The sequence below is a fragment of the Poecilia latipinna genome, unplaced genomic scaffold (assembly GCF_001443285.1).
Source record: "Poecilia latipinna isolate Pla-1442-1.1 unplaced genomic scaffold, P_latipinna-1.0 Scaffold785, whole genome shotgun sequence".
NCBI lineage: Eukaryota > Metazoa > Chordata > Actinopteri > Cyprinodontiformes > Poeciliidae > Poecilia > Poecilia latipinna.
The window spans coordinates 54,963-81,607 of NW_015113401.1; the positions used below are offsets into that span (position 1 = coordinate 54,963).

Here is a 26,645-nt window from a genome sequence, read left to right on the forward strand (position 1 = left end):
TTTTTTTTTTTTTTTTTTTTTTTCCCCTTTCCAGGGAGGCAGGTCCGTGCCAAGCGGATGGTGGAGGCAGCCAATCCTGCAGAGTATGAATATTTGGAGGGCAACATTCCGATAGAGTGGGAAGGTACGTTTGGGCTCCAGAATCTGTGCCGCATATTGTACTTATCACTAATTTTAAACAAAAAAAAAAAAAAAAGCTAAAATAAAAGAGAATGACAGATCCATGGCTTCATCTTCTGGGACCTTGGCTAATCCAATGATTTAGTTTTCTCTCTCCCTCTCCTTTCATTTTGTAAGATGGAATGGGGGCTGGGAATGAGTTTATCAAAGATGCCTTCTGCCGGCGTTATACAACAGTACCATAAAAAAGTGTTTCTTACAACTGGATACAAACTGTTCCCTGTGTCTCAGACTGGCTTTATCCACCTTAAACCCGCTCATCCTGCCTCGCCCCATCCCTCATGCATTTTCATCAGGATGCAAATAAGAAACGGATAAAAGAGGCACAGAATCCCCATGCTAGCTGGAGCAAGAGTTGCAAAATCTCTCCCCCTCTCTCTCTTTCTGGCTCCCTTTAACTTGCTCTGCTGTGCAGCCAGCTCAGCCAGAATAGAGCTTCCTCAACAGAGGGAGGGAAAAGAGATGTGATGGAGAGAGTTCTGCTGAGGAGCGGAGGGAGGGATGGAGGTGTGTATGAGGAGTGACGGAGCATGTGCTTTAAAATCTGAAGATCAAGGACGATGGACGTGTCTCGCTGACCCGGTTCTGCCAACACAAAATCCGAACTGATGTTTTGTACTTATCATGAACTATATGCTTCTTTAAAAAGTTGAATAATTTTCCACATTACACCACATCTACAAATTTTCATGTTTTTGGTTGGGATTTTTTTGTGGCTGACAAACATGAATTAATGTTTTGTTGTTGTTTTAATTACATCTGGACAGTGTGGTATGTATTTGCGTTCACTTCCCTTTGACTCTGACGCAGCTGAATAAAAAAAAAGAGTTTAAACAACTGCATTCAAAAATCAATTTCATAATACATAAAGACCATTTGTGAATAATTTCAGTGGAAATCCATTTGTTCTGTGGAGGCTTCGTAAGAATGTTGGTGAACAAACAGCAATGTGGAGAAACAGGAGCAGACTGGTCAGGGAGGAAGCTCTGGTGACGTCTAAGGCAGGAATACGTTATAAATGTTCATCTTTGAACTTGTTTCATGGGTTTGATCGATTTATCATCCAACAGAATACAACTTTAAACCTAACAAGACATGGCCGCCCTAAACTAGCCGGCTAGGACGGGAGAGCATTATGCAAATGACGACAAAAGATGATTCTCCAAAGCGTTGATTCAAAGAAGGCTGAATGCAAATGCACAACACACTTCAGATTTTTATTTGTACAAATTTAAGCTCATAAATTCCCCCTCCACTTCACAATTATGAGCCACTTTGTGTTGGAACGTCTCATCTAGTCCCAATGAAACGCAGGCATGTGTTGTGCACTAAATGTGGGGGGGAAAAAATAAAATAAAATATATATATATATATGTATATGTATATCATTCAAGCGATAAGAAGAATCCTGTTGCAAGGCACAGTAGTTCTGGACGCTTCCGGTTTACAAAGTCACATAAAACGAGACCAAGTGAATCAAAAGCTGCGTATCAGTCCCCAGCAAACATGGAGGCTTCCTCAGTAATGCCGGAGCTGCAGCCTTTAAATATGACTGCAGGTTTTGTTTGTGCGGCGTATGTTCGTGTGGGTGTTCTCACTCTCATGTTTTTTTTTTCTTCTTCTTCTTCCTCCTCTCTTCTCTCCTTGCAGCTTGGATCCGAGGCAGACGGAAGGAGCCTCCCTCCATCGAGGTACGCTCTCCCCTCTCCTCCCGCCCTGCAGTTCCCCCGCTGTGCTGATGGTTGGACTCTGGGGGACTAGTTCCAAGGGAACGAAAGAAGCAAAGCTGGAAAGAAGAAGCTTTGATTTGTTTTATCGTACTGAATCCAGGAACTTTAGGGGACAGGTGTTAAAATAAACAGCAGCTGAAGTGCCTTGATGGTGAGACTGAGAGCAGAAACAGCCTCCGAACAAGGAGGCTCACTGACACCGTGTCCCAGTTTACGTTCTCTTTTTCCAACAGAAGCCTCCATCTCGGCTTTTAGTTTTTTATTTCTGGCACTCTCCGAGACGGGAATGGTGAAAGCGTGCAGTTTTTGTTCCCCCACACACACACACACACACACTCCTGCTCCTCTCTCTGGGTTTATTGCTCTTTAAATGCGAGAATGCTGGAAATTATTTGGCTGGGAAAATGTGGGCCTATAGGAAATCCTTTGGAAGGCCGGTGCTCAGGCACTCTCTCTGTTCCCCCCCGTCCTCTGTCCCTGCCAGTAGCCGGTGCCATCTCCTGCCTTTCTTTTTGCCAGAACATTCTCTTCCAATTTTCTGCCTTACTTCTGCCCAATAGCTGCCATCGACAGCTGGACGGCGGCGATGCAGCCAAGGCTCCAGTCCCAGCACATTACCCTGCCCCTTGTCACGCTCCCTCTTTTCCTGGTCCAAATCGACATAAATTGATTGGATTAAATCCTGTCATTAACAGGCTGGAAAAGCAGCTCAGTATGTTTGTCTCCCTCCCCAAAGCAGGACTTTTTGGCCATAGTTTCCCCCCCGCCCCTTTTTTTTTTTTCCTTCTTTTTTTTCCCAGTCCTTCAGTTTTGCCAGCACACAACAGCATCATGCCCAGTCCTCCCTTCCTCTTTGGTTCCCACAGCCAGGGCAAGGCTAACATCACTGTGAACACTAGATGCAGGGCTCAAGTGGGTAACTATTGCACCAGTGCACTGTTCATTTTATAAGCGTTTCCAGGATTTAAATTGGTTTCCAATGATGCAGTATAAATGCCTCCTGTCCTTTCAGTTTACCAATCTGTTCCAAGTGCTACATTTTTAAGACGCGGTGATTATGTCGCTGCAGGTTAATGGAAAGTTACGCTTCTGGCTCAACAGAAACATCTGTTCATGCAAGGACTGGATTAAAACTTTATTTCTCTTCTGATTTGGACGAGTGCGAATCAGATGCTCCAACAACAAAGAGAGGTCCTTGATTAAGGAGGGAAACTATCATTGCTTTCATTTGAATGTTCCGGCCAGTTATCTTGTGGTCACTATTCTGGTTTTCTGCAGGGTTTTTGTGCTCTCATTTTCTTAGGAGTTTGAAGCTCAGCACTTTAACCAACACATGTATTTGTTTTATGATGAAAATGAACTAAAAGTGTCAAGATACATATACCAGATGTTTAAGGGTTTTTTTTTTTTTTTGCTCAAACTAAGAATGATGATGAGAATTAAATCTAAAAACAAAAATAGTAGGACTTGTTTAGTCATGTTAAAAGAAAATTTCAAGGAGGATTACATTTATTTTATAATATGTTGTTTTTGCATGTAGAGAATCATTTTCTCCAAATCATACAACAAAAAGTTCTAAGAATTTTTTGAAATGTTCAGATTATTAAACTTTAGTTTTGTTCCTAGAATAGAGGTGTAAACATCTTGGATATCCTTGTGTCCTATTTAAAGTAGTAGCGATCTAAATAATTGGGATTGCTTCTGTCTGTCTGAACTGCAGCAACTGCAAACAGTGCTAACCCACAGACTACACAAAAAAAATCTAAGTTACTTTGTAATTTCCTTATTTAATCAGTCTGAATGTATTTATTATGCACCTATGAAACTTGACATTATAACCTGGTGGTTTATATAGGCCCCAGGTTTGCTGCCAAAGCAGCCCAGATTTCTTCAGGTTTGGACTTTACTCTCAATGGATACAAACCGCTGCAGACTGCGAACTCTCCACCCTCCATATCAGCTCACATCCTTCCCATTCCGTTTTACCTTCCAACACAGAAACTTTGAGCACAACATTACTGCCCTATATATTTCATCCACTAACAGGTGTCAAGATGAATTGGTCTAATTCATTTCACACGTCAGTCAGTGTTCATAATGTTTCGCCTGACCTGTCATTATCAGCCGAGACGTCATTACATTCCAGAGACGGTTAAAGTGATTTCACGCTGCTTTTTATTTCTATACGATCTTAGAAGCGTTTAAACGTTCCTGATAGTCCGTGTAAAGAACGTAAACGCATGTGGTTTGTTACTGCAGGAGCTGATGACGAATGAGTCCCAGAGGAACGAGATCAAGCTGAAGGCGATGGAGCTGGAGGAGAAAGATCTGGCACTACAGGCTAAAGAGCACGAGGAAGGCCTGGTGGCGACTCCTGCGAGGACTGTGGCCAAGGGCCACGCGTCCGCCGCCGTCTTTGGCAAGGAGGAGCTCAGTGAGGAGCCAACTAGCACTGCGAACAAGTTCCAGCCCGGTTCCTGGATGCCCACCTCAAAGAAATAGCTGGAGACCTCCACAGAGACTGAGACATGAGACAGTGCAAAGTAAAATACAGTCCACAACGTTAGCAGCGAGGGCTTTGCTTAGGATATCAAATTGAACACTTTAACTAAATATAGAACTGATCTGTTTTTAAGTTTAAAGAAAGCCTGAAATAAATGAGTGTGATTTTTCTTTAAAAGGTCCAACTGGTTGATAGAATCAGTCATTCTGTCAGACTTTATTTACAGAGCACTTTTCTTACACTCAGGTGTAACACAATGATTTATAAATGTTAAAAACGGAAAGAAGGGACAGCGAACCACAACAGACGCAATGAGATTTATCAAAGTGATCAAATCAGGGTAAGTGCAGTTGTATTATATTGGTAAATCTGATTTAAACAAATGGTCTCCATGTTTCTACTACCAAAACGTACAATAATATCTCATTATAATTTCATAAGCAATCCTTTCCTTCATTCCAACAGATTTCTGTCAAAATTCAACAGAGAATCAGATTGGGGGGAAAAAAAATTGCAGTTGGAGATGTATTATTTTATAAATGTTGCCTAAAGATACAAAAATAAAATTTGCCAACTTAAAAATTGACAGATTCACACCTCTGCTGTTTTGGTTTCTAAAGACAAGTGCAAGAAATAATTATTTTTTTTTAAAAAAGGCTTGGATTTTTAAAATAAAATTGTTTTAAACATTGTCTGGTTTCCCCTTTTTTATCATAACTGATAGGCTTCTGTGCTATAAAGACAAAAAGGACAATTAATACAAGAAAATAAAGCAGCTGATGTGCAAAATGAATGTTAAAAAAGCATGAAATGAATAGCTCAATTTGGAACAACTGGAATGTTTTAATAACTGCTTGTATTAAGATATTATGGGTTAAAAAAAAACTTTTAGAATTAAGTAAATTTAACTTTAGCTGAACAACTCGTGAAATATTGCAGTGTTTTTCAGCACTGGTCCTCAAGACAAAGTGCCATGCAGGTTTCAGCAAACCTGATTTTAATTGATAGCTGATTAACAGGTTGTTGCTGAACTGGAACCGTCTGAATGACGCTTTGGAACAACCAGAAGCCATGCGAAAATGTAGAACCGATTCTGTTTTGAAGGCAAAGGGCAGTCATACTAAATATCGTTAGGTTTAGATTTCTCCAGTATTCATTGTTTGAAAGATTTTCATCCATGCATCCGTTACAGCTGCTTGTCCTTAAGCCATCTGGACAGGTTCTTATAAATCTTCTGTTTTAAAATTCCATAGTTTTTCATATTCAATCTTCAACATGTTTTCTGGTTTACTTTTTAGACACAATAGCTGTTGTGATACAAATATTTACCAGTCAGGTTTTATTAACAAAAACAGCAGTACTGAGTCAGCAGTGTGATGAAGGGCGAGTTCACAGGGTTTTTACAACAGGCCAAGTTTAACTCAATTAAAACCCAAGACAATCAGATCAAAATCTTTTCTGCTAATTGCTGTTCCACAAGTCAAACAATAAAAAAACGTAAACTTTCCTTCATATATCAAAACTAAAAAATGCCATCGTTTTCTGTCAAAGACTTCTACAGCTTTTAAGTAAAAACCTTTTTTTAGTTTGATATTCAGATAAAGGTTAAATATATTTATTTTGATGCATAAATGGGGATAATCTGTTAGTTCATTCATTAACCTTTGACACAAAACAGGTTTCTTTTGATATTAACCTTAAAAAATAAGAAAAAAATCCAAATAGTGGTCAGGGCAGTTAAAGCAAAAAAAAAAAAAAAAAAAACTTAAAAAGCCAGGAACAAAATATTATCCGTAATCAAACGCATACAGGAAGCTCCTCTCGGTTTTATCTCCATCTGGATTTATTTAGAAATATTTTTCAAAGTATATCTTCATTCAGATATGTGATGTACAGAATCAAAAGAACCAAGTATTAAAGGCATTTAATTCTATTAACCATGAACATTTTATTGATCAGAAAGTTTGAGTTTTGGTAGCAAGTAACTGACACAAAACATCTTCCAATAATCATCATCATCATTATTAAAATCAGGTTAATTCAGGAGACCAGGGATGTTAATATGGAATGCAACGTTTTAGCAGCTGCACAAATAAAACCAGAGATCTCTGTAGAAAAAGTGAACCAGAGGACCACCGGGCTCCTGCTGACCAGAGTCCCACAGGGACAGCACTGTCCACTGTTAAGTCCAAGTGGCCAGCGTCCTTCCTCTTGGACATGAGGCATAGCAGCCTGGTGTTGACAGCAGGGCTGGGACGAGCTCGCTCGGTTCCTTCACCCCCTCCATTGCGACCCCCCCGTTCCTCCGGCGGCTTCAGTCTTTCTTCCTCTTGGCCTTGTTTATGTTTTCCTGACGCTTCTGTTTTCTCTTTTGTTCGCGGTCACGTGCCTCGATCATCTTGGCCAGTTTCCAGGACAGCAGCGCGCTGGCGATGAACAGAGGGGTCAGAGCCAATATGACGGTGGTGAGGAAACCGTAGGGGTCTTTGGCAGCCCACTCCACAACATACTCTGCCCATGCTCGCACATCAATCATCCTGCTCAGCAACGGCCAGCGTCAAGTCAAACCTGAAACAGAGACGACCGTGAGCAGCTGAGGGCAACGAAGACAGCTTTCCACAACAAACTTTAATATATTTTACTGGGGTTTCATTAATAGACCAATATGAAGTAGCACATCGCTAAGAGGAGTAAAATCAAAAATAAAATAAAAAAAACATTTTAATGTACAAATGACGTTTAAAGAAGAATTAGATTATAAAGCAATATGCACAGAGTTTTAAAAACCTCAGCATGTGGAAGTAGGTGATCTTAGATGACAGCAAATTTAACACCGAAAGCCATTTTCAGATGCATCCCTGTCCCAATCCACTTGAGTCAAATGACTGACTCATTATCAAGCCTCCGTAGCAATCAATTAAGTGCGGGAGCAGCGAAGCATCTAAAAGTTTTCACACAGCAGCTTCCGAGGAGACAGGAGTTGGAAAGCCCTGATTTGTGTGTGAGCATGTCGGTCCAGTCTGACTAAGCTCGGGCTGTTTTGCAAAGAAAAATATGCAAAAAACATCACTCTTTAGATATGCAAAACTGCTAAAAGACATACCTCAAAAGACTTGCAGCTGTTAATTTACAGAGGATGAATACAAATGCAAGCCTCACTTTTCAGACTGTTTTGTTGTAACGTTTGAAAACCATGGAACAAGAGTCTGTATAATGACCAAATGTGCTCAACAAAATAAATGAAAAGCAGTTTATAGATAAGCAGAACCGTGATTTAGTCATTAACAGAAAATCTACCCACAAAGCATGGCTGGCCGTTTCTTGTTGAGATTAACTGCAAATTTAATAGTTTTGGGTCCGAGTGCACAAATGTTTGGTTTCACCTGAGAATCAAGCTGGCAAAGTTACACATTTTGACAACCATTTTAAGTGAATTTAGATTTTAGAAACATCTTTGAGAAAGAAAAAGAAAGAAACGAGGATGAACAGGTTCTTTGTTTTAATCCTCAATGGGAGGCATTTTATCAATATGCTGTAATAAAACGAGCAATAAAGCCTTACTGCTTCCAGACTATGTCTTTACAAAAATTTGAGATGTCAAATTTGAAAGAATGTCAGTTTTTAACCTAGAATTAGACAGACACACTGAGTCAGGTGTACTGCACAACTCACCCTTGGACCCCTAACGACAGGCCCGATTCTACCGTCTGGTTCTGAACAGGATTAAACAGAAAACAGATAGACGTTCATCACACCTGACATTTAGAAAGCAGCTTTGGCAAGTAAGTCAAGGTGCAGTAGTACATTACTAAACTTGGGGTTGAAGAGGAGGCTGACCTTGAATTTGACGGTCAGGTGAGGACGGTTGTGAAGTCCAGTTTTTATCAGTTAAGGAAGTTGGCTAAAATAAAGAAAGCTGTATCTAGGAAGGACTTTGAGACAGTAATCTATGCTTTCATTACTAGGCGACTGGATTACTTTACAGGCACTTTATCTGTGGGTTAGTGATTCCTATATTACCCAGCTACAGCGAGTACAATTTGCTGTGGGATGTTTTTTTTTTACTACTATTATTATTTGGTGGCGCTAATATGAGAATATTCCTCTCATTTTAGCCTCACTCCTACATTTTAAAGTTGTTGTATTTGTTTTTAAAGCTCTCCGTGGTCTTGCCCCTTGCTACCTTTCCCAGCTGCTGAACTATTACACTCCCTCCTGCTCATTCATGCCAGCTGGCCAGCTGCTCCTGAGTCTGCCTGAAACAAGCGGAAGCTAGCGGGGAGCATGATTTTAAACTGTGGAATGACTTAAAACTGCACATCAAACAGGCTATTTCGCCGTTTCTTTTAAAATCACGCCTTGTTCCTATTCTATGTTGTTGTTTTTATTTTATCTTTGTAATGATTATTTTATGTATTCTGTGCCTTACTTTCGTCCCTCTAAAAATGTAAATTAAGTTGGACTGGATAACAACTCAAGCTCAAAGCCATTTTCTTTTACTTCTAGCTGCTTTTATTTACAGCTTATTCAAATAAATATTAAAGAAGAATGCATAGCTAATGGTTTATATTATCATGAAACTACCGTAAAATCGTGAAAAATTCGTGCTACAATGCAAACTCCTGTATTACTAGTCTTCCCAAAGTGAAGTTGAGTAACTTTACTTACTAAACCCGACCGGGGCTTAATATATGTATGCATGACAAAATACTGTGGTTTTTATCCACCAGCTTCCTGCTAATGTTCAGAAAACACATGATGACCATTTGCTAACTAGCATTATCCTACGTGGCTGCTAGCACTTATCAAAAGCAGAACGGTTCTATTACACTGGATTAAATCTCCAACCAACAACCCAAAACCGAAAGAAAATCATCTCTGTTATAAAGACTGACTATGGATTTCATTGATTTGATGAAAAATTATTTATTTGAATTGCGACTACTATCGAAGCTAATAAGGCCAATCTGCAAGGCCCCAGCTTTCGAAAGCAAAATCACTGACTTTCGGCAAAGAAGCATTGCAACATGAGGAAATATTATCTACTTAAGATTTAACAATAGTAATAATGGTTTAAAATCCAATATAAGAAATAAATTAACTCACCAAAGTGCATAAATGTGTGTTCACATCCGCGATAATAACCACCAGCTCCTCCCTGTTTCGCTTAAACCGTTTCAACATTTGAGGCGTTCAATAAATTTCCCTAGAAAGGGGAAAAAGCAACTCGTCTTTACTTTTTTTTTAATTATGAGCGTTTCTTGTATTTTGTTTGATAATGTGCACTTACCTATGTCTTGCATAACTTTATAACATGTATCAAAGAAAATGGTGTGAGCTTTAACAGAGATAGTGCGGCAGTGTCAACATTTTGTGAACTATTTCAATTTTAGGGAATCCGTGCCATGGTATACCAAAGAGGCCGTGAATGCAGCACAAGTTTTCGTTCGTGATAGGATATGACGTATACCGTGGCTGATGGGCAATGTAGTCCTTTAGCTTTGAAAACTAAAAATATTAACAAGTATCCCTAATTGTACATTTTTTCAGCTTTTTAGCCTTTCATTATCACTTTCTGTCGAACCAATAGTTTAAATGCCTTGAAATAAAACGTTCATTTATTTCAGAGCTTATCAAGAACAACTTTTATGCCCACTTCCAATGTTAAGTTAGCAATAAACCCAGATGTTTGGTCTAATAAAATAAGCTTTTTCAGAATATGGTAAATGTAAGAATGAGTTGTTGTTGTTGTTGTTGTTGTTTTTGTCGATATAGAATATTAGGAGCTCTGATTTACTAGCAATCACTGGAACACTATCTCACTTCTGAATTTTAGAACCATGGATATGAATAAAGGAAATCAAAAGTGTTATGTTTAATTTCTTTTTTGTTATTTGTGAACTAAAACACAAACTGTGTTGTTTTAGTGAGTCTATATACTTCATTATGTAAACCATAAGTGTGACAAAATAGCTGCAACAAAAGGATGATTACAGCCTAATGGTACAAAAGACTTGAATAACAGACAAGTGAATTTTCCTGCAACATACTGAACAGGATGACATTTATCTGCTGCTGAAACATTGAATAATCTGCGAAACAGTTTTGACAAAGTTGAAAAAAGCAAATTATATAGCAACAACTGTAAGGGGAAAAAAACATAAGGCTCCAGTGGCCCTCTGAGAAAAATTACTAACATAACAAAGGAGGACCTGCTGGCTTTGTGAACTTCCTGTGGGGAAGTATTGAAACCAAATCAGGTTAGGCCACATCTGCTCTGTCCATACGGCATGGATCTCTTTCAGAGCAGTTCAAAGGCCAGCCTTTTTAGACTTACTCACAGAGGATGGAGAGGGGCAGCTGAGAACACATGCAGCAGATAGAGGCTCTGCATGCACACATCCTGGTTTACCAGCATAGTTTTGGCCAAGTTTATAGACAATTTAGAAAAACATCCCCAAGGTGGTTACTTTTTATTTTTTTAAAGTTGCATTCCTTTTAGATTCACATGTCTAACCACACAGTAAGACCCAGAAAGTAAGCAATGCAAAGCCGCACCTCCCTAGCTGCTGGTGAGTGTTTTGTTGAAACAAAAGTGAGGCTCTTTACACTATGAACATCATTTTAATAATTAAAATTAATTGATCATGTTTGGATTACTTTATCTAATGTATGGGTAAGTGGAAATGCTGCACTATGAATTGCAAAACATAATGCATTTAAACTGCCTTGCAAAGAGTACTAAAACCCCTGAAACCGTTTTATTTGCAGAAATCATTGTTATTGTACAATGTTCTTGTTAAATAAGCACATAAATTGAATAACTAAAATTGACTAACATAAAGTAGTATTTGATTCAGAAGTTAAAGAAAAACAGTTTGTGATTTATTATGTTTTTCATGAATAGAAACCTGAAAGATGTGGTTCACATTTGTGTTTTGCCCTTCTTTGTCAAGACTTTGAAGACCACCTTTCATGGCAATTGCAACTACAGATCTTCATCTAGAAACTCCTATCTTCATCTTTTGCATATTACACATGGATCACTCAGATTGGATGGAGAGATTATTTGAACTTAAATTTCTTCCTACAAAAGAATCACAGTTGGATTCAGGCCTGAATTTCTCCATTCTGAAGAATGAATGTCTTGATCTGAATCTTTCCTTTGTAGTTCTGGCTAAAGGGTTGCTGCTGACCTGTAAAGCGAACTTGTGTGAATGCAACTTCTTTTGGGACAATGGCTGTCTTTTCCTATCTCTTCCATAATATGCAGATTTTTGCAAAAAATAATGATGAAGCTATCAACATATTGTCTCTCCTGAACTTGCAAAGTTACTATGAGTCTCGTGGTTGTTCTGATAAATACAGCTCCTGCTTGCCTTGTCAGTTCAGTTGAATGACTTTGGAATGGAATGGTTTGAAACACTTTCTCCATTTTCAAATAATGGATCGAACTGTGGCCCTGCAACAGACTGGCGACCTGTCCAGGGTGTACCCCGCCTCTCGCCCGGAACGTTAGCTGGAGATAGGCACCAGCAACCCTCCTGACCCCACTGAGGGACAAGGGTGTAAAGAAAATGCATGGATGGATGGATGAAACTGTGTTCTTTGATATGTGTAAAGTGATATTGTTTTATAACCTTTATAGCTTTACTTTAATGTTTTCTAGAGCTTTATTCCTGGCCTGTCCCGTTCCTTCGTTTTAACAATGCTGCTTGTTCACTGATGTTCTCTAGCAAAACTCTAAGGTGTTCATAGAATAGATCTAGCTTTACTTCAGTACCTCTATTTATGAATAAGGTGACTTGTGAAAGTCAGTTGAGAAACTTGATTTTATTTAGGGACATCACCTTTTTCTTTCACATGTATTTAATACTTTGTGCTTATTTATGAAATAATATCCAAACAAAATACACTGAAGATTGTAGTTGAAACAGAAATGTGAAAAAAAAGTAAGGTCTGTGAATATTCATATATATGCACCGACCTTTAAAACCGTCAGTGTGCAACCCATTTTGGTTTCTGAAGACAGAATGGTGACTCCCTTCAAAACACACATGTTCTCACATGGTGAGTAGCTGCGGAACTCGTCCTCTTATTTAAGTCACTGTTTTAAAGCAAACAGTCACAATATGAATCTATCTCTTTCTTGGTTTCTTGGCATTAACTTTTCAACTTTAACTTTTTTGCAAATGGAAATAACAGTGTACCAAACAGCTGACCTATATGTGAGTGATGTGACCAAAGTGGACAGGCATGTCCGCTTCATATCATAATGTTCCTCCTCCTCTTCCTCCTCCTACGGCCCTTCTATCTCTGACAGCTGAAAGTCCTTTTAAACCTAAGCTACAGAATCAACCATCAGTTAATGAAGAAACTGGAGCTCTGGGTGATAGCTTATCCTCCAAAGATGGGGTAAAGAAAGTCAGTTTTCTTGGCCCCTTTTACCCCTGTGGGAAACTTCGAGGCCGCCCCTGGATTAAGTCCCCGCCTTTAAACTCAAATAAAAAGGAAACTTCAAAGGCCGTCGGCCGCCGGGGCTCCGCCCTCGCGCTCCCGGACGGCTTCACAAAGGATTTGCCGACGTTCGGGAATTCCGCCTCCAGTTCCTTTTATAGCGCCACTCGTGCGCTGGCTGCCTTCCAGGGCCCCGCCTATCCTCGTTACTTTGACAACACAAAGGACTTCACGGAACTCACAAGCTCCGCCCACCTCTCCAAATAAGGGCAGCCTCTCCATGTACGGCAAACAATCGGTTCGAGATTGCCCTTTTCTCTTCCTTATCCCGTTTATATGATCGGAGAGGAACTGCGCTTCAGGTTGGAAGCGGTGCGATCATGGCCGAGCGAGTCCAGCAGCCCCCAGCCAAGCGGCTCTGCTGCCGGCCCGGCTACAACCCGGCATGCAGGCAGGGGCAGCGGGCTGGAGGAGTCCCGTGCGGCGGCGCGGGGTCCGCTCCGGGAGGGTCCGGGAACGGGAAAACGCACAACCCCGAGTCGCTGCTCGACATCGCGGCGCGCAGAGTCGCGGAAAAGTGGCCGTTCCAGCGGGTGGAGGAGCGGTTCGAGAGGATCCCGGAGCCCGTCCAGCGGAGGATCGTTTACTGGTCATTCCCGAGAAGCGAGAAGGAGATCTGTATGTACTCTTCTTTCAACGCCGGGGGAGAGGAAAGTGGATCTAGCGGGGACAATAATGACGAGACCCAGCTGCCTTTTCTGCGGGGTGTCACTCTGCTGGAGGGTGGCTGGGTGGACAACGTATTGCAAGTCGGTGAGTGGACTAAAGCGTCACAATAATGCAGGAAAAACAGACTGTAAGAAAGAAAACATATCTCACTCGCCCTGTTTGCTTATTCCCGTGGACCTTCCACGGGGTCTTGTGTTTCTTTTCCACAACCGTGCCTATTATAAACAATGCAGGGTATTTCCACACCAGTCTACCCTATAACTGTGTGAGAAAAGCCTATTTTCAGATAAGCCCGTAATTTTAGCCCACTTCTCCTTGTTTCTAACCACTGAGCTGTGCGCATTGAATGGCCCCCGAGCAATTCCAATTGGAAGCTCAGGACTTTGTTCCTATTTTTGTGTCTTTCCAGCTCTCCATGCCCCCACCAATGGGTACGCAGACAAAAGCCCCCTATATCTTTTCACCGCTGGCTAAATAGACGATATTTAGAAAGGCTGGGGAGGGACGGCGATTTAAAGCCACAGTGCTTCTATTTTGTTTGCCAAACATCTTTGTGAGACACACTGAAGCTTTTTTTTTTCACCCCCCACCCCCTCCCAGCTTCTCCAACATTTATCTGAAGCCCAAGCTGCATGCACCTACACAGACAACGATTTGTTGTTGTTGTTGTTGTTGTTGTTTTTGTCTTCCAGCTGCATTATTTGTGGTACAGCTAGGAGTAAACAGAGGTGCTCCAGGCTCAGTAAACCCCCTCTGATTCCCTGCCCCTCTTGGCTAGCTGGCTTGTCTTTGCCAGAGCCCGAATATTTCACTAGATTCGTCAGTGCAATAGACTCAGCTGTCAATCTGACTCCCCACCCTTGGAAGCGGTTCAGGATTCTAATCCCATTACCCTCCCCAGTTCATCTGAATCTTAATGCATTCTGTAAACAAGATTTTATGCATGATCTTCCTCCCTCCTTGCCTCCCTCACCATCTCCATCTCTCTCTCTCTCTCTCTCTCCCCTTGTTCCCCCCCTTCCCTTCCTATCTCACTTCTTGGCTTACTATCTCCCCCCTAAAGAATCTGTGGAGATGGCTTCAGCTCTTGTGGGCTCAGAGAATGTGCAGTGCACAATAGTAGCCATGGAGCAGACAGACAGGCAGGCAGCTCTCCCTCCTCTCTCTCCCTCTCTCCCTTTCTCTCGCAGGCCTGTTTACCAGATTCCCCAGCATTAGACTCATTTATGTGCTCACTCTTTTTGGGGCTTGAGGAAACTGAACACTCAGCCCGGGGTGAAATAAAAAAGTATGAGGCATCACTAAGTAGATAAGTGTGTGCGCTTTGGGTTAAGTAGTCAGAAAGAGGGGAACGAGGTCATTTGCAACTAGAGATCCACCGAAGCGTCGTCCAGAGGTTGGAATCAGCCAAGTTTTCCCTGTTTGGCAGGTAAAACGTTGGAGGGGGGGGAAAAAACAACAACAACAATATATTTCTGGTTTCTAATTAATGCATCAAAGCTAAGAATTCCCACCTATTTTTTTTTACTAAAATGAAGCCTAGTAATTTTTTGATACATACACAGAGGGAAAGTTTTCTAATTCCTTCGTTTTCTGTTGGTTTCAGAACTACCACCTCTACACATGACTTCAATCATGTGTTATAGTCTTCAGATAAAGAAGAAACAAATAAAATCGGAATAGATAAGTCAAAGAAATCGCCTGCCTATTGTTTTGTCACTTCTTTAGGATTCCAAATCTAAATGGGGAAAAACTAAAAAAAGAATCTCAACGGCTGGTTTTGGTAATTGTTAGTTAAAAAAGCTTTTATCATTGCATCTCAATGAGTTCTCAGTTTGGACGTATTTTTCTTTCCTTTGACTTTTTTCAATTCAGAGCCAGTCCTGCCACCAGTATTTGTCACAAGAGAGGAAAAAACATTGGCGACACTCAGTTTGATTGTTCAGAGACCGGAATCGGCTTTTTTTCTCCCCATGTTTCAGCTGTAATTGGTGATTGGCAGGTAAAATGCTGAAAAATCCGACTTTTTTTCCCCATGACTTTAACGTCCATCAGAACTAGAAACTCTCACTGTTTTTGGTTTATAAACCCATCAACCCGTAGCATTGGTGTTGACGCCCATTTTTTGAGGTCAATAAAAGCTGATAAAGGTTAGGGAGATGTGTGCTTTAAATCATGAACGATTATATTGTAATTCCTTAATTATCAGTTTGATTCAAAACTACAATTAATAGAAATCTATCAATAATCAGGATCAGCAGGTCAGACCGAAGATAACATTGGTATCGGCCAGGAGGAGCCGGATCGGTGCAACTCTGTTTTCTGTGGCCGTCTGTTTGGTTCTCTCTTTTTATTTTATTTTTATTTTTTATATATTTTTGGTGACTGTGTGTAGGGGGGTTTAAAAAAAAACACAGAAAGAGGTTGCACACACACTCACACACACGCACGTGTTTGTCTTCATCTGTGCGGGCTGTCAGTCTCATCCCGCATGCTCACAGAGTGGAGAATGACAGGCGAGAACACAGCAGGGAGGAGGGCATGTTATGCTGATTGCGATTTTTGCCCCAGAATTTCTTACACTCTCTTTCTCTCTCTCTCTCTCTCTCTCTCTTTTTTTTATTTTACTAGCTGGGGAAAGATAAAGCCAAGGAAGAGCAAATGATAAATAAAAGATGCAATCTACTCCAGGGGACAGGCAGCCACTGGAGGATGAGGGCTTAAAAGCAGGACGAGCTCGGGAGGGTGGGGACTGGGGGCTTGGTGGGGGTGAGGGGTGTGTGTGTGCGTGTGTGGATGTCAGCCACATCACACACCACATGTATTGGCCCCATCAAACACATCCAGTGGGTCTGGCCTGTAAAAGAAGCATGGGCTGATTGCGAGGGTGTGTGCAGGCGAGCGTTGGTGCATGCGTGGCTTTGTGCGGCTCCTTCTGTGTGTTTGTGCTGTCACTGGGATGGGGTTCAGCGCTGATGATGAAAGACAGTAGCGCAATAGAATAGACGAAGAGGTTATTGTGTACGGAGGTGGGAGGGGGGAACTAATATACTTGAATGGATCTGCTGTCGCCGTATTCCTCTCCTTCCTCTCCAGTCTCCTCCTCCTCTGCCTCCCTTTGCTCCCAAGTGAGCAGCTATAAAACTCTCCATATTTACTCCCCTAAGGCCAACTACCAGCCCCCAGTCTCCTGTGATTATTTATCTTTTTTCTCGACGACATTAATCACACGCTTTTTCTTTTTTTTCTTTTTTCTCCCCTTTTCTTTTGCTCCATCTCTTTCCACGCATCAGTGCCGCGAAGAGAAGAGATTGGAGGGGGTAGCTTTTTTTTTTTTTTTTTTTAAGGAGAAGAGCAATAGATCGGGTGATATCAAGAAAAAGAGGGGAAGCCTAGAGGGAAAATGTGGGTGGAAAATGCAAAAGAGGAAAGAGAGGCATTGAAATGGTGATTGCAAGTGAAGGGAATGTATGAAAGTAAAGAATGAGGCTCAGAAATGGGGAGAGAGTGAGACAGATAGCTTGTTCTTTCTCCCATGCGAGCTCATCTGTTCCAATGCCAGCCTTCGGGATAAATATTCATATATGAATGCAAAGTGTTATCTAGCAATCCGCTGCTCCTCGTTTATAACGGGCTCATACAAGCCAGCTCCAGCCCGCACCTCCAACCCACTCCTCCGACTGTCAGATCACCGATGAATTTGTCACCTGCCGAGTGCCGAGTTGTGGAAGCTCAGCCTTAACAAGGCCTGGTTCTAAAACAGATTTAGCTCTTGTTCAAACATTTTGAGCTTAATCTGGAGCCTAAACAGAAAATAATTCCATGTTTATTCCTGTTTTCTTTCCCCTACAAAAATACATTGATCACAGTATTACTAGCATGTTTAATACGTCATTGTGCTTTGACTGTAAAGCACTTTGGTCCACATTTGTTGTTTGTAAATGTACACACATATAATTGACAGCTTGGATCTGAACGCTGGGCTTCCCCAGTTTACTTTTTCTGCTGACCTTTCTCCTGTTCTCCATCCTCACTGAAACTGTATTAATTTGGGCAGATTCTCAATAAAGCTGTTCTCATCCACATATTTTCATCATATAGTTGTCAGAAGGCATATTAAGTCTGAAATTATAGTATACGTTTGGCAGATCAGACTATTTGCAGCCTCCCGTAAAGCACTACAAGGTTGGTGCTCCTCTTAAATAGAGTCCTGATTGCATTTTAACAAGCTGACAAAAATGTTCACAGCAACATCCGTGGTATTCTTTTGGTCCCTACTTACCTGTGCGATTGTCAGAGAGAAAACCCAGAGAAATATGAATGCGTTAAAGTGCAGGTTTGTTCCTGTGCTAGCCTCTGCAAACTTACAGCTTGACTCACTCTCTGTCTCCCTGTCAGCAGCAGGCTCCCACACAGAACAATTACAAATACTGTGCAGACATAACTTGCAGTTTGGATGCTTCGGGCATGAGCCTTCTTTTATAGGGAGAAAGGTATGCATTACACCCGTGATTATCGAACTGTGGTACAAGTCCCTCTGGAGGTACTTGGGTTGTCTTTAGCTATAATCAGAAGAAATTTAGATAAATCAAAGCTAATTAAAAGCCAAAAAGACGAGTTGTGCAGCACATTCACCTTTTCTTCAAAGAGAAGCTGCTCAGAGAGCTGCAGGGGACGATATTTCCCGATCTCTCAGTATAAACTGAAAGGAGATAAAAGTGAACAAGGAGCAAGTGATGGTGACAACTTATTTACCTCACAAATGTCACCCAGCATACCTAGTATGTTCTAGTTGGTATCCACAGCTAAGCTACTTTTAGCAACACTTATTTATACCAATATGTATATGTATGAAGTTCAATAGTATTGGGCATTGATCGTCATCGTGAGAAGTTTAAATAAATGTCTGAAAACCCCCCAAAACTGACAGTGTTGTCGGGATTGTTACTTCTACCATTTCCTCCACTGTTGATTCCACGAGAGAGTAAATAAATATCATTAATTTGAAAAACAAAAAGCTATGATGAAATGCAGTTATTGTATCAAGTTTACTGATTAGGTGAATCGCACTTCTTTGGCTAGTTATCTAGTTATCTGCTCACACAGCAGTTGCGAGTTGTACTTTTCAGCAGTGATACATCAGTAGGAGTGATGAACAGGGATGCTTTACTGCCACGCCATGTCTTTCTTTTTATTTTATGACATGAAACATTTTCAGAAAGCCAAAGTGGTATATCCTCTAAGCGAGGAAAAAGTTTAGTATTCTTCTTTCACCCAGCTGACCGGCAGCGCACAGCAACAGGTGAGGGAGGTGCAGTGAGCAACTAGAGAAAATGGTCACTCCTGCACTTTCTCTCGCACGATGTCGTGTAAACCTTTGAACATTTTTGAGTCCGTAACTTTAAAACTTTTTTCATGGACTTTAATACCAGTGACGCACATCGTACCTGGACCTACCGAGCCACCTTGCAGGAGAAATTGTCATGAGGTGATCAGAAACATGCTGCCGTTTCTCGCTGAGTTTCACCTTCTTTGAACTTACCAGTCAGTCTGATCACGGTGGCAGCCGAGCATCAATCCACTGTTAAAGCAAAACTTCAAGACCTGCCTGTTCTGTTCTGATCGCAGCATCTGTTCTCCTCTTCCTTTGTGCAGTTTAGAGTCAGCGGCTCATCATGCTTGAAAAGAAAGGCTAGCATTACGGAGCCCCATCCTCTAATTATAGAATTCTAATCCTATGGCTCTAGCATGGCATGACAAAGCATGTTTGCACTTCATTACCTTCCTTCCTGTTTCAGCCCTCCAGTCAGGGTCAAGTTCATCTCCTCTTGTCTCATTTATTCAGAACATAGACAGCCCCGCTCCTCCTCCTTTTGACCCTTCGTCTTCATATCCCTAACCCCCTCCCACCTTCTTTGTTCTAAGAGGTTAAAAAAAAACCCCATAATGCCAAGCATCATACACACACGCACACACACACCCTTACTATCCTGTTACGGTAAGCCCCATGTTCCCAAGGAGTGACATACTGATGCCTGGCATATGTCGCTCTCTGCTATATCATTAGCATAGGCTACATGCTACAGCCTATTTATCCAGTTTCCCCCGTTAAGCTAATTTTTCACATGAGGCTGCATGTCATTTTTATCACACCGCTGCCCCAAATCAGAGTGATGAGGTGGACACTTTGAGGCTGCTTTAAATTCAAGTAGAACGGAGAGCAGAGTCGCATATCCTGTCGACTATTTTTGGTGTGTTTTCCACGGTGGTGTTGCTGGAAAAGATAGCCTGTAATAATTTGCTTCTCCCCTGCCTAAAATATCGCTGGATGTCCATGGCGGTCATGCCTGTTTGAGTGTGAATGTCATCCTCCTCTGCTCCACCTATTTCAGAGACAAATTGGTGTGTGTGTGTGTGTTGTGTGTGAGGAGATCTGTCTTTTGCGTCTGCATGCTCATAACTCAGGTTAATTTGTTCACGCTCTGGAGAATCTTAATTAGGTTTCAGCGTCATCTACTCCAGTTCACCCCCTTTTCATCATGATGTCAACGGGATTGTGAAATAACAAGCACAAGGATGCTTCTTTTTTTTGTTTTTTTTTTTTTTTGTTTTTCCAGATGGTTTGTTTTTAAAGTCGATCATCACGTAGACTTCTCTTTGGTTGGATCTCATTTCTTAGAGATGTCCTCACTTAAGCCCTTCTCCTGCACTTATCCCGCGGCATTTAATTCAGGTAATAAATATAAAGTGCTCCACCTAGAAAAGACACTGCCCTTAAAGACACTGGTACATTATTTGATCTCTCTGATTACTGTGTACGTGCAGTAGATATGTTATATAAACATGGCACAAACCTGCATGAGGTTCTCATCATACGATACCCTTAGGTAAAAATACCACAATTTCACTCTCTGGCAGTTTTATGGTATTTAATTGCGTCTAATTAAAACCAGAAAGCAGCTATTTTTTTCTTACTGGTGCAAAAGTTGCATAACTTACGTTTTGCAGGCAATACTTATTTATTACATTTATGTATCATTATTTTGATTGCTGAGTAGAATATTGTGCATTTTTTGTTGTCTTGCTTGAGTAAACGGGCTGATATTAAGTAGTTATTTTATTGGGCTGTTTGCTTGGGGAGCCATCTTTAACAACCAACTGTAGCTTAGACAGTGTTATCGTAAAAAGAGTGATGGGTTGTGCTCCTTTTGTTTATTGAACATGACCAGTCATGATGTTCTTGATCAAAAACAAAAGAGTATAATTTGTAAAGGTGCTGTACCACTGCTTTGTATCTTGCCATGTTCCATGAGTCTAAGGAAATGAAAGGGACTTTATGGAACTTCAAGCCCTGTCAACTTTTGTAGTGTGACAGAACAGTTTATGTTGCCTTTGCTATGCTGTCAGTTACTTATTGATGTCGTTTTTTCCTTCCTAAAATTTCTAATTAAATTTCAATGTTCTGTGAGTGTACACAATTGGTCGGTTAACTATTAGTTAAGCTAATCAGAAAGTAGGTCATGCCGTCAGCAACACAGTCGTAATAAAATTGATGCCATAACGTAATTTAGCGTTAAAATGCAAGTCAGTTGCACAATAGGGTTATGCATAGAAAACGTTTTATAGCTTTCTTTCAGCTAGCTGAATGGCAGGGTGCAGCAACAAGTTGACACCAATAATCAGCCCTGGCCTACCAAGAAAATATTTGAGACCGAGAAATACGGTTTTATTTTTGTTTTTAGTTTTTTTTTTTTTTCAGTTTTATTGTTTTTAAGAACTGAAATGATAATCATGGCTGTTATGACAATAAAATATTTTATACTAAGGTATCGTCAGTTTGTTTTTTCTGTGTTTTTGCTGATTAACAGTAAATAACTGTGACTCCAAATAAGTTATTTTGTTAACTAAAAGTTAATTGAGAAAATATTCATATTTGAAAGGATTTTTGTGTTATGTTTGAAAATCCTTGTTTAGGGCCAACAAAGATATTTCCCTCTTCCCTCCCTCTTTGCAGAAACAATTGCAACAGTATGATGCCCCTTAGAAATGCAGGGTTGAGGACTAAGAATGAAGGACAATGGGTGAAACGGGATTCAACATAAAACTCTTATTCATCTCGAAGGAAAGCTGTGAGAACGCATGCCAGCTTTGGCATTCAGCATTCTTCTGAAGATATATGACAGTTTCTGATATTGTAATACAGCATGAAGAAAGACAACAAAACAAAGGAGTGAAAAAGAACACTCTGCGCAAACTAGTTGGCTATTGTTTGTGTGAAAAAGCTCTAAGCCAAATGCCAAGGAGAAATTTGGCTTAAAGCTTAAAGCAACATCGAGCTCTTTTGTGAAAGAACACACTCAATTTCCGTAGCAAGGCTTTCAAAGGGCTTCTTGAGGACCCACATTGACTTCTGAAGCATTTTGCTCACGAAGGTGCAGAATTTGAGATCCAAAACTTGAATCTTGCATGAACATGTCTTCTACACAACACGGGCAGGCTCTACAGAGATTTTTTATTTATTTTTTATTTTTTTGGTGTGTGAGGGCTTATTCTCCCTGTTTGTGTGTGGGCTGTTTCTTTGTAAGTGGGTGGATCTGGTTTTGTTTTGCTGTTGGACTGGAGCAGTTCCTTTATCTTTTTACAATGCCCATTGAGAATGAGCCCACATGCCTACCACTGACAACAAGGATACAGAATGCTTTAAAACATGCTGTTGTCATGTGGGAAACCATGTTTTTCAGGGACAAAACTTGTGACTTTGGAGCTAAAGAAATACTGGCATGCTATGACGTATGGTTCGGAAAAATATTGGCAACCCTAATTGGATCTCAAATATCCTATAGTCATGAGAACAGATATAACCTTTGGACACAAGTCCACGGTGAGCCTGTGGACGTAGCAATTTGGTCCAGGATCTGGCGCCTCTGGTCTTCCCTTAGGCATGTGACTAACCCTGAGCTTGTATCATCATGGAAACATGGCTTAGCCCAGAGCAACTATAAACATCTGGCCGTCCAATAGCAAGGGGCAGCAAATAAATGTTCTTTAGAGAAAATGTCCTCGCTGTCTGGCTGTGTGTGTCTTAGTGGACAGGGGAAACAGATTCCAGGCCTTTGTCCCCTTGGGTTGGCTGAATGGAAAGACGAGGGGGGATACCTTTCAGCTGTTGTGTAATGGAAACACATTAGCCCAGCCTGGCTTTGTGTCGGCCTGTTGGATCCTGCAGGCGGACATAAAGTTGCAGGCTTTGTGTCCGCCTGCAGGATCCGACTTACTTTGTTTAACATGTGTAAATGTTAAACAAAGTATGCCCTGTGTATGCCATCTGTATTTAGTTCTAGTTTAACGTAATTATTGTTTAGAAAACATTGCTTTGCACAAATATCATATATGTAAGAAAGTATTTAATTCATTCAAAAGGAAATTAAATATTTCCATTCCAAAAAGAAAGGCATCTAGGAGGCACTATAAAGCTAAAAATGTATGTTTAAAATTTTGTTCTGTTGCATAAAATCAGTTTGGCTGTCTTTCTTAACATTAAGCAGTTTTTTTTATGACAGTGCCACATTGCATATATTGAGGATCAATTTTCCAGAACATACTAAGCTTTCTCTGCTTTGTCCCCACATCCAACAACTTCAAAATACAGACGTTAGAGAAACTGCCTCATGATCAAGAGACTTTCAACTCAGTGAACCTTAACTGTGGACTCACTGGTCAGAAACTCTGGATTAGCTATTTTCAGTATCAGTGAGGAACGTCATACGTAAATTGGTAAACACTGGTCTGTAATAAGTAGCCTGTAGTTCACAATTTAAAAAAAGGAAGACAAAAATATTGTGACTAATATATTATGTTGTGTTTCTAAATAACTAATCAAAATGCACGAAAATTGGTTTAGGCAGCTGTGATAAACTGGTGATCTGTTCAGGAAATCTGTCTGCTTGGCCTCTCTCTCTCAATGATGGATGGATGGATGAATGGATGGATAGAGGCTAAAGCTTTCACAAAAAGCAGAGATTAGAAACTGGCTAGAAATGTTTGGTCAGTGCACCTCAGAATCGCCTCTGGATATATCCTTCCTATATGGCAAATTTTATTCTTCTGAAGAGTGCCTTATTCACTGTTCTGCAATCTTTTCCTCCTGTTTTTATTTTCAGCAATGCTCTACCCAAGACATACATTCAGACAGCCCTGGCACCCTCCACAGGGACCAACGTCTGGTTCCCTTATTTTCCCAGCCCGTCTACCTGACTGGAGCCAACCTCTGTCCCAGCACTATTCCTGGTCCCAGACATAGTCGTTGCCTCCCTTCCCCTCTTAAATCATCACTCCGAAGACCAAGCCTATCTTCCTTGAATCTGCCACACTGCAGGGCTTTTGCAACCAATGCTTAAGGACTTCTCCAAACACGCACTACAAGGGTTGCATGCATTAGGCCCTATTTAACTAAACCAGCTAAAGTAATAAAGTTCCAGCCTGATCTCTGTAATGTCTGCCCACGTCCCCTACCCCAGTCCAGCCTGGCTTGTCTCCTGTCCCAGACTGTGGCTGCTGGGTGTGCGTCAGCACAGCTCTTCGGCTGGCTGAGTCTGTCTAGGAATCCAGTCCTGCTTCCACAGAGCTGCTGCCCCTCTAGTCTCCGCCAGGCATTGAGGCACAGGGAACAGAGGACAGAAAGGCTACTAAATTCACAATGACAAGGGCCCTATTAAAAGACGTTTTTTCTATTTCATTTAATGACTTTTATTACTAGCCGCCCCTCTCTCTTCGATTTGGCAATAATAACAACAGGGGAATGCAGCTCTCAGCATTCTCCTATCTGATTGTGCCGTTTGCTTTTATTTTATTTTAATGAATTCCTCTTTGCACCAATGGGATGCTGAAATAAGCACAAACGCCCAGTACTCTACTCACTGCAGCGGAGGATTCTTGCATTTTTAAAAACTTTATATGTATGCACATGATGACAGTATAAGTCAAACAGTAAACACCTCATATTCTTTAACCATATTACCAATAAACATCCTCTCTACTTGGTTTAGCTATTTTACCTGAGGAGGTAATAAACCTTCAGAAAACCCCCCAAAGGTTATAAATATTGCTTGAAATTTTTACCCATATTTTTAAATTACATCCCAATCTCTTTTATTTTCTTGTTCGTAGGTAAACCATTTTGTGCACATTTACTTGACAATTGCATGTGACTTTATTTTTTTGTATATTATTATTTAATTGTACATTTCTGAAGTATGTCTTATTAGTAATGTGCTTAACTCGCTGAACTCAAATTAAGCCTAATCAAACCAAAATACCTTTGACGACCTCTTGCTGGTAGATAATATTTATAGGGGTCCCGTAACCTCTGTTGTTTTGTTTCCACCTACTTCTGTGTGAAATTTATCCTTCTACTCTGAGACTGTTAATGCATCAGTTCAAATCTGCCAGAGGGACTTTGGCAGTTTGACAAGCGATGATTTAAAGTAATTTTTTAAAAATGTACTTATGGTTTATTGTAAGGAAATGCAAGCATTTGATTTCAATAAATATCTGTCAGCAGAAGGTCACTTTTGTTGATCTAGTGTGATCGGGGGCTACAATCTTTCATATTTCATAAACGTCAACTGGCCCAAACATCAGTGAAAGGGAGTGTGCAATATTATTAAGCTTACAAAAATAATATTAAATTCAATTCAATTATACATGAGATTTGAGCACTGGCAACATGCCCAGGGTGTATTCTGCCTCTAGTCCAATGACTGTTTGAGCTAACCACTATTCAAACCCCTCACTCGTCCCCCACTCTCGGATAAGTTGTTGTAACAACTCTTCAAGCATCTTCATAAACATGCTTGACGAGATTCAAGCATGTTTATGATCTTCTTAAATCATAAAACACTCATAAAGATACAAAATAAGAAAATGAATTGGGAATGGTTTGCTTGCCACTATTATACCACAGCTGTTTGGGCATTTGATTATTGTGGGTCAGGATCAAAGCTCATCTGAACTCTGGTCCAGACAAAAACTAATAAACTCTAGTCCACCTGAAAATGTTGGTCGCATTTCACTTGAACCAAAACCGTGACGTAATTTGCTTCGAGTAGGTGACGTCTCCAAGACATACAGTATGATTTGTGATTTTCCAGGTAATTTTTACAACATGAGCTGGAAAAATTAAATAGTTGCTCAGCGATTTTAACATTTAATGGGTAGGAAGGATAAAGCAATTATCTATTCTATTTTTTGGTGGTGGAAATCAACATTTTATGTTTTCAGAATTGTTTTCTTCCAATGCCCAATGACCATTTCGGCTACCTCAAGAATTAGTATTAGCATTGTCATTAGCTGAAACTAAATTATTAAAAGGAGAAACTTTCATTTCAGGTGTGACTTTAAAATTAAATAAGAGCTAGTTTTTTATTATCACTAAATGCTAAACAGATTGCAATACCTGTCTACTGCTCATGCTGGGCAGCTTTTTGTGATAGCCAAAGTTTTAACTGCATTAAACCATCTAGGCAGTTTGGTTTCTTTAAAAAGTGCAGTGTCAAAGTGACCCAAACCAAATGAAGGCATGACATTTTTGGCAATCACTCCTGCTTATCAAAAATATTCCTCTGGACTATTTCAATGTGAAATAGTCCAGAATTGCTGGGATTTAAAGTTTTGTCCCATTTAGGACAATAATTTCCTAAGTAAAGTAATATCTTTACACAAAATATCAATGTTGGTATATGTGGGTGGATTCATTTTGTACCTAAATAAACTCTTTCAAAGACTCACCCAGCTGAGTAAAGTTAGACTCTTACCGTTTATTTTACCTGAATACGAGCATGTGAGTGTATGAGTCTGTGTTAATGGCTCGGTGGAAGGGTTTATGGCCGTGAGTGTGTCAGACTGAATAAAGGTGAAGCATGTTAATGATAAGAGGGTGGATGACATTCCCGTCTGTCATCACTCCCACCCTATCTCATTTCCACCCTTGTGTGCACGCTCTTGTGCCAAAAGGCTTTAAGACACACACCAACGAGGCGCCTCAGAAT

At 40.6% G+C, this 26,645-nt stretch overlaps 3 protein-coding genes across 7 annotated transcripts in view; 2 read left to right on the plus strand and 1 right to left on the minus strand.

Moving 5' to 3' along the window:
- Positions 1-5,053, plus strand: part of ndufaf2 (NADH:ubiquinone oxidoreductase complex assembly factor 2) — a 20,852-nt gene extending 15,799 nt beyond the window's left edge. Inside the window, exons 2-4 of the mRNA XM_015046608.1 lie at positions 35-124; positions 1,831-1,871; positions 4,170-5,053. Coding sequence (XP_014902094.1) covers positions 35-124; positions 1,831-1,871; positions 4,170-4,412 — 374 coding nt within the window. The 3' untranslated portion in view covers positions 4,413-5,053. The remainder of the gene's footprint in view (positions 1-34; positions 125-1,830; positions 1,872-4,169) is intronic.
- A 764-nt stretch (positions 5,054-5,817) lies between these two features.
- On the minus strand, positions 5,818-9,626 carry smim15 (small integral membrane protein 15). Of its 3 annotated transcripts, XM_015046610.1 has the most exons (3): positions 9,520-9,608; positions 8,086-8,126; positions 5,818-6,981 (listed from the first exon to the last, which is right to left on the minus strand). In XM_015046610.1, the coding sequence occupies exon 3, from the start codon at positions 6,947-6,949 to the stop codon at positions 6,728-6,730; it is 222 nt and encodes a 73-aa protein (XP_014902096.1). In that variant the 5' UTR covers positions 6,950-6,981; positions 8,086-8,126; positions 9,520-9,608; the 3' UTR covers positions 5,818-6,727. The 3 variants fall into 3 exon arrangements, with proteins under 3 accessions (XP_014902096.1, XP_014902095.1, XP_014902097.1); XM_015046609.1 differs by lacking the exon at positions 8,086-8,126 and having other exon boundaries at positions 9,520-9,626; XM_015046611.1 differs by lacking the exons at positions 8,086-8,126; positions 9,520-9,608 and adding an exon at positions 7,201-8,065.
- A 2,755-nt stretch (positions 9,627-12,381) lies between these two features.
- The window catches only part of LOC106956041 (zinc finger SWIM domain-containing protein 6), a 69,939-nt gene continuing 55,675 nt past the window's right edge, over positions 12,382-26,645 (plus strand). For 2 of the 3 annotated variants that reach the window (XM_015046599.1, XM_015046601.1), the window contains exon 1: positions 12,383-13,683. In XM_015046599.1, the coding sequence (XP_014902085.1) occupies positions 13,251-13,683 (433 nt within the window). In that variant the 5' untranslated portion in view covers positions 12,383-13,250. Of the gene's footprint in view, positions 13,684-26,645 lie in introns of all 3 variants that reach the window. The other variant, XM_015046600.1, reaches the window with a different exon arrangement.

What these genes read in the sequence shown, in the direction of transcription:
- smim15 (XM_015046609.1), bottom strand. Translation starts at nt 6,949, where the DNA reads ATGATTGATGTGCGAGCATGGGCAGAGTATGTTGTGGAGTGGGCTGCC.